At 40.8% G+C, this 7,999-nt stretch overlaps 1 protein-coding gene across 1 annotated transcript in view; it reads left to right on the top strand.

Annotated features, from left to right (window-relative positions):
* LOC119412161 (inositol 1,4,5-trisphosphate receptor type 1) overlaps positions 1-7,999 on the top strand; it is a 125,434-nt gene that overhangs the window by 24,657 nt on the left and 92,778 nt on the right. The window contains exons 3-5 of the mRNA XM_037679138.1: positions 1,314-1,429; positions 1,524-1,610; positions 3,204-3,362. Of these exons, the coding sequence (XP_037535066.1) occupies positions 1,314-1,429; positions 1,524-1,610; positions 3,204-3,362 (362 nt within the window). The remainder of the gene's footprint in view (positions 1-1,313; positions 1,430-1,523; positions 1,611-3,203; positions 3,363-7,999) is intronic.

Below are 7,999 nucleotides of genomic sequence, written 5' to 3'. Positions count from 1 at the left end.
GAACTCGTGAAAATTGTATGCATATATCTCGTATATGTACTACTACAATGAGAACTTAAAAGTCTGCTATTTTACGCTGGGTAACACCATTCTGGTATTGCTGCACTATCTCTCTGCGCAGCAATTGTGGAATTGGTCATCCTCTTACCATCTTGGCTTCTGAGAGACACCAACACTCCGAGAAGCTCTTTTATACCCAATCATTTTGTCTTTTTTTTTAATTTTTATTTTATTTATTTTTTTTATACCCAATCATGTTGTCAATTGACCTAAATAGTGTTAATTGGTCTTCCAGCTGTTCGTTATATGCTCAATTTCCTTTTTCCAGCCACTTATTGCTACTTGTCCCAACTTTTTTAGGATTTGTTGACACTGTGAAATTTTGAATCAACATATTTTTCCTTTAAAATGTTACATTTACTCAGATTAAACTTTTGATCTGTCATCTATGTTACATTATGAATAAATTATTGACATTTGCCATCTCCACATCATTGCATTCAGTTTTTATTCACAATTTGTTTAGTGTCCCAACTTTTTTAGGAATCCAGTTTGTACTAAGAGGAATGCATTATTTTTTTACATAAAAAATATGTCGGGGGGGGGGGGGGGGGGAATTTTTTTTTTTTTTTTTTTTTTTTTTTTTTTTACAGCACCAAAACAAATTATTCCATAACGACGCAAACAAAAATAAATATGTGGCTGATTGCCTCCCCAAAGTCTTCCAAGTGCTAAATCAGCAAAAAGCTTTTTCGTATTTGTGATGGATTAACTTTGATGTACATCTGGTATACTAATGTGTTTTTTTTCATTCAACCTTCATCTATACAGGTTAGTTGTGTATTGTGTGAATTTCCCCAGTGTGGGATAAATTAAGTTATTTTTGTTATTGTAACACCGTAGGACCATATAAAGCAAATCCTGGACGAACTGGGGAGATAGGGGTCCAGGCAGTTTGTCAAGATTAAATCAAGGATGAACTTTTGTTAACCTTCAAACACAAACTACTACAGATGTACTGTGTTTTTTGTCTAACTGATAAAGACATTCCAGCCTTGTGAACAAGACTGAGTAATGTTGACTGCTAACTTCCAAACCCGTCATTCCTAAAGTGAAGCACTTACCGGTACGTTACACCCCATTTAACCTTGAAGGTACCGACTCAGATTCTTTCATGTTTGAACCCAAACTGAAGCCATGCCATAACTAATAACCGTCTATTTTCAATTCATCAAATTGCCAATCAACCAAATCAAACACTTATTGGTTTTGTTGAATTTGAAAGTTCTTGTTTCTTGTTTATTTCCCTTTAGATTGCCTTTTCAAGCTGTGTCCAATGAACAGATACTCGGCACAGAAACAGTTCTGGAAAGCAGCAAAACCTGGAGGCAACAGTACAACTGACACAGTCCTCCTCAACAAACTTCATGTAAGAATTCTATTTTTACATTTCCTTATGTGGCCAAAGTGGAAAAAAAAATTATGGTTATTTCATCTCCTTTGTCCTCTTTTCTGTATAACAGCACGCTGCAGACCTTGAGAAGAAGCAGAACGAGTCTGAAAATCGTAAGCTCCTGGGAACAGTCATCCAGTATGGAAATGTAATTCAGGTGTGTTGGGATCTCTTAGATAAGGTGCTTTGCTTAACAGAACTGCAGCACCATTTAGAACCATGACACTTTGTGCTTGATAAAACAGACGACGACTGTTTTAATCAGAGGAGGTTTAAATATTTGCTGCAGCACAAACGTCTGGTATAAAGTGACTGTTGAAAAGTCTCATCCTCCTTTGCATAATGCTCATGAAAACTTTGCCATCTTGTATAAGTTCATTTGACTCCAAAAAACAGTTTTTATACACCAGTCGAAATCAGACGTATGGGATGGATTTACAGACGTATGGTCAAAGTTTTCTTATCTGACCTATAACTTCTGATATGCTTAAGATAATTTTATGAAATATGATGCACATTGTTCATTGCTCTTGTACTGTATAAAAGTTTGTCAATATGTATAATGTGCTTTCTGTGGTAATCTCATTTTTTATTTTATGAGCCTATGGGAGAATAGTGATGTGTGAGCCCTGAGCAGATTGTTAAACTTTTTAAGAGTTATGATTCTTATTCTTCGTGAACTCATTAACTCACTGATTTGTCCCTGCTACACATGGTTACAGCTGGATGGTCATTGGCTGCGAACACTTCAAACTTCAGTGAGACGGCAACGTATTTACCCATTTTTTTACAATTCTGAGTGGTCAAATAGTCCCCCAACAGAATATGGATATGACATTTAGAGCATTTATATAATCTACAAAGATAATACATAAATATATTATTAAAAATTATAAAATAAAAACTAAAATTATCCATCCATCCATCCATTATCTTTTACCCGCTTCTTCCATTTTGGGTGACGGGGGTCGCCGGTGCCCATGTCCAGCAATCACTGTGCGAAGGGCGGGGTACACCCTGGACAGGTCTCCAGTCCATCACAGGGACACATAGAGACAAACGAGACAAACAACCATTCACTCTCTCACTTACACCTCGGGACAATTTAGAGTTACCAATCAGCCTAACATGCATGTTTTTGGTCTGTGGGAGGAAACTGGAGTACCCAGAGAAAACTCACGCATGCACGGAGAGAACATACAAACTCCACCCAGAAATGCGCCCGGACCAGGATTTGAACCTGGGACCTGCTCGCTGAGCGGCAACAGCTCTACTAGTTGCACCACCGTGCTGCCCATATGAAGAAGTCATAAACAATTAATATTTTATCTGTTGTAAATTGCTCTATGAACAGTGGATTGATGCCATCTTAAAACTGATCCAGTCTTAAAAAGTGTATAACTCTTTATTCAAATGGTATTTATAGAACTTTATACCATCAATTTCACATTGCACAGATATTTACAAACAATGAAGCAGTTTTTATTTTTAATTTGATTTTCTTTTTGCTAGCAGACAATATTTCAAGATTGAAACCGTTTTAAAATAAAGAAATGTAGTTCCTCATATTTTTCCATAGAACCCCTTTAAGGCACTAAATATTTCCAAGCAATTTATTTTCCTAATTATTCTCTTGGGTCCGGTTGCGTCTTTGTTGTTTTAATCCATGTACGGTAATCTTTCCACTTCCACTTCTTGTGAAGTTGTAAGTCTTTTAACTTTATAACCTTGTGTCTTGGTATTTTAACAGCTGCTGCATTTGAAAAGCAACAAATACTTGACAGTCAACAAGCGTCTACCTGCGCTCTTGGAGAAGAATGCCATGAGAGTGACTCTGGACTCAGCAGGAAATGAAGGATCGTGGTTCTACATTCAGCCCTTCTACAAGCTCAGATCCCTGGGAGACAGTGTGGGTAGAACAGGGTGTGGGATTGAAGTTTAATGATGCCCAATAGGAGAAAAAAAAAAGGCTCATATTTTTAGATTTTTCAAAAAGGTTTGAAAACAAACATCACATGGACTCACAAAGTTTCCACATCTAAACTAAAGTGAATTCTCAGCATATTGAACAGTTCTCATCAGGTACAAGTATAAATAAGTGCTGACAAATCATGGCCATAGTTAAACTCGTGTCTTATGTGGCTTTTATGTTCAAATTCATTAGACAATCACTTTATGTTCTCGGACAGGCTTGCACGTTTTCAGTGTTGTGATATTGCCATGGCAGTTCATGATACTAAAGGCTGCTACATACTTCTCAAATCACAAGACATCTGTTCTCGCCCACACTTTTTTGCATGGAGATTTTATACTATAGAAGAAACAGCCCTTCCTCTCAGTCAGCACAGCCATGAAGAGCTGCCTTCATACAGGTTTTCTTTTTCCACAAGTTCTTGGACTCTTTTCTTACAGTTTATTGGATTATCTTTATAAGTTGTACTGAAAAAGTTGTAAACATCGGCCAACTGCTCTTCAGCAGAGCAGCTGAAACAAAAAGAGAGCAGTTTGGTTCACCATTTTTTATTATTTTTTTTGCACAAAACACCCAACAAAATTCTGACCAATCATACAATAGTTAGTAAAAACCTCTGACAAAAGTTTTGCCAGGAGTTTGTGTGCAGAATGAGTTCTTGCAAAGCCTCCAAGATCAAAATGGCATAATTCTTCTGCAACTGTGAAAATGAGAACAGAGTTCTTAAAGTCTTGCAAAGTAAAAATCAGCCCCGACTCTTAGTAAACAGATAATGCTGAGCTTCTGAAAATTTAGTGTGCAAGCAAGCTAGGGACTGAATGGCCTGTAGCAACAGTCCCTCAATCCCATACTTACAGAGCATCCCCACAGTGCATCTTGAGGTACATGGTTGAACGCTTTCTTCAAGTCCACAAAACTCATATAGACTGTATTGTGTCAACTCCCTTGACCCCTCGAGGATCCTAGTGAGGGTAAAGAGCTGATCCAGTATTCCACAGCCAGGATGGATTGTTCCTCCTGGATCTGAAGTTTGACCAACTATTAGACTTGCTTCTCCAGGAACCCTGAGTAGACCTTACCAGAGAGGCTAATGAGAGTGATGCCCCTGTAATTCGTTATGGACAGACCAGCCCCAAAGTCCCCTGACTCAGCTTCCTCCATATGGAAGAAGTGCCAGTGGGATTGAGAAGGTCCAAGAAGTATTACTTCCACTTCCCGACGTCATCAGTGGCTGAGATCAACAGCACCCCACTTTCACTGAACACAGTGTTGTTTGTAAAATTATTCTTTCCCCTCCTCAGCCGTCAGATGGTTTGCCAGAATTTCATCAGAGCCAATCGAGTCTCTATCCAAGGCCTCAAACTCCTCCCACATCTGAGCTTTTGCCTCAGCGTTAGCCAAGGCTGCAGCCCACTTGGCCCTCTGGTACTCCTCAGCTGCCTCCAGAATCTCACTAGCCAACAAGGACCAATAGGACTCCTTCTTCAGCTTGACAGCCACCCTTGACACCCCTGAGTTCAAGGATGGCCACCATGAGAAGCACCAACAACCTTGCAGCCACTGTTCAAGGCAGCCACCTCAACAATTGAGGCGTGGAACATGGCCCACTCAAAATCAATGTCCCCTACCTCAGCTAGGATGTAGTTAAAACTCTCCCGGATGTGTTCGTTGAAGATCTTTCTGACGGGTTCTTCTATCATGTGTTCCCAGCAAACCCTCACTACACATTTGGGTCTATCGGGTCAGTCCGGCATCTTCTTCCGCCATCTGCTTCAACTCATTACAATGTGGTGATCAATTGACAGCTCAGCTCCTCTCTTCACTTGAATGTCCAAAACTAACTGCCGCAAATCAGTTGACATGACTACAAAGTCAGTCATTGACCTAGGATGTCCTGGTGACAAGTGTACTTATGTTTGAACATGGTGTTTGTGATGGACAAGCCATTACGAGTACAGAAGTTCAACAACAGAACACCGCTCAGGTTCAGATCAAAGAGGCCATTCCTCCCAGACACGCCCTTCCATGTCACACTGTCATTACCCATGTGGGCATTGAAGTTCCCCAGCAGAATAAAGAAGTTCCCAGCTAGAGCACCTTCCACCATTCTTGCTATGGACTCGAAGGAGGCCGGATAGTGAACTGCCATTTGGTGCTTAGGCACAAACAGCAGTCAGAGCTCGTCCCCCGACCCGAAGGTGCAGGGAAGCTACCCTCTTATGTACTGGAAAATTCCTTCACACAGGCCCCAAGTCTAAGCTAAGCTAAGAGTAGACCCACACCAGGTCAGTGCCTCTCACCATGGGCAACTCCAGAGTGGAATAAGGTCCAGCCCCTCTCAAGCAAATTGGTTCCAAAGCCCATGCTGTGCATCGAGGTGAGTCCAACTATATCTAGTCGGTGCCTCAACCTCACACACAAACTCTGGTTCCTTCCCCCCACAGAGAGGCTACATTCCATGTCCAAGAGCCAACTTTGGTAAGCCAGTATCAGAGCACCAAGACCCCCGCCTTCAGCCACTGTCCATGCGTCATGCACCTGACTCATATGGCCCTTCCTAAAGGTGGTGGACCCACAGGAAGACAAATCCATGTTGCTCGTTCGGACTGAGCCTTATGGGTAGAGACTCTGTCACCAGGCACTCACGGATGAGTCTCTCCCCCAGGTCTGACTCCAAGATGGAACCTTAGTAACCAATGCTCGGGCAAGGGACACCAAATTCCTTGTTTGTTTTGATCCATACAAGTGTGTTGAATAGCTTTTTGTCTGGCCTGTCACCTAGGACAAATCTTAGGTGACTCTACCAACTATAATTTCCCACGACAGCATCGCTTCTAGGATCATTCATACACACAAACTTCTCCACCACTATAAGGTGGCGATTCAAGGAGGAGAACGTAAAGTAGTCACCCGGCTTATTAAAATAAAAAAATAATACCATGTGCTAGCTTACTGAGATCAACACAAGCACACTGATTTTATGTTTTAAAATTACAGGTCTATGAAAATGTTGTGTTAATCTCTGGCTTACTCCAGAAAGGACTACGGAACATTAAAAATGCTTTGTTAATTAAGTAACTAATTTGTTGCAATGTTTTAAAGCTAAAACAATGAAAGATATATGTGTCTCACTCTGTTCAATGTAACTCCAGCTCATACTTTTGTAACTTGCCCCTTTTTTCTGAGCTATCACTGGTATTATTAGTTATGTGGGTGACACATGGGTGACATTATGTAGATGGAATGCTATCAGTTTCTGTCCTTTGCTGATCTGTTAAGTGCAGTTTGTGGAGTGCCTGCTGCTGTAGATGAATCACATACACTGACATAACTTAAGCTGCTTGGACTGCAGTTTTTAATCATGGCTGATGAAGCTGATAGTCAAGCTGGCTAATTAAGTTGCACTTAATTAATACCATCAATAAGATTTGTCCTCAGCATTTTGTTCATCCTACCAAAGACCAGGAGGCAGGCTCTGTGTATTTTGTAGTGTGATCAGTTTTTCAGTCAGCAGCAGACACACTAAGGTAACACCTAAAAACCAAGTTGGTTTTCCTTTTAGCTTTATATGTTCTTTTTACTTATCAAACTATATATTTGTAAGGAATAACTAAGGTTCATTCCTATCCAAGTATGCAAAGCTTTTTGGTAATTAAAAATAATGTTAGTAATAGTTGCTGTTTGTGTGCTGTGATCAGTGGATTATGGAGGTCAGAGTACTGTTTCATACTTTGTTGCTCTGTCTCATCAAAATTGTTCTTTGGCTCCCTCTGGTGCTTGTGTAAAGGGTGGCAACACCTTTTGAACCTGATCCTAAATTTCTAAACATTTCTAAAAAAGTTAAATCTGGTCCTCTGGACATTAAAAAAAAAACAAACAAAAAAACAAAGCAAATCAACAAAAAAATGTAGAAACGTTTTGTCTCTCATCCGAAAAACTTCCTCAGTCTGAGGAGCTGTATTCAGCTCAGTCTCTTAAATAGCACCGTCTCAGAGTGGATCAACCAGTTTTGCTGCTGACAACCAAAACCAGCTGATCACATGCTCAAGAAGGACCATCAGCCTAACAATGGATCATTAGCACACTGATGGCTGTTTACTGTTCACAGAGGGCTGAGTGATACTAGCAATCACAGCAATGTAAGAGGGGGACAGTTGAGCCCGGAGGCCTCCACCCCTGTTTAACGATGGACGATTTCTTTTCACAAAGATGGCCTCCTTTACTCCTCTCTCAAACCATCGTTCCTCTCTGTCCAGGATGTGAACATCTTCATCCCTGAAAGAGTGACCGCTAGCCTGGAGATGAGTGTAGACCGCAGAGTCCTGGCCTGATGATGTTGATCTTCTGTGCTGGGCCATCCTTTTGGCCAGTGGCTGTTTTGTTTCCCCGATGTAAGACTGATCACAGCCCTCCTGACACTGAACAGCATACACAACATTACTCCGTTTGTGCCGGGGGACTGGATTTTTGGGATGAACCAGTCTTTGCCGTAATGTATTTTGGGGTTTAAAAGCCACTGGGACGTTATGTTTAGAAAATAAACGTCTCAGTTTCTCTGATACTCCCTCAACATA

This window comes from Nematolebias whitei, chromosome 7 (genome assembly GCF_014905685.2).
Source record: "Nematolebias whitei isolate Nwh7 chromosome 7, NemWhi1, whole genome shotgun sequence".
NCBI lineage: Eukaryota > Metazoa > Chordata > Actinopteri > Cyprinodontiformes > Rivulidae > Nematolebias > Nematolebias whitei.
This window is presented reverse-complemented; position numbering and strand designations above follow the sequence as displayed.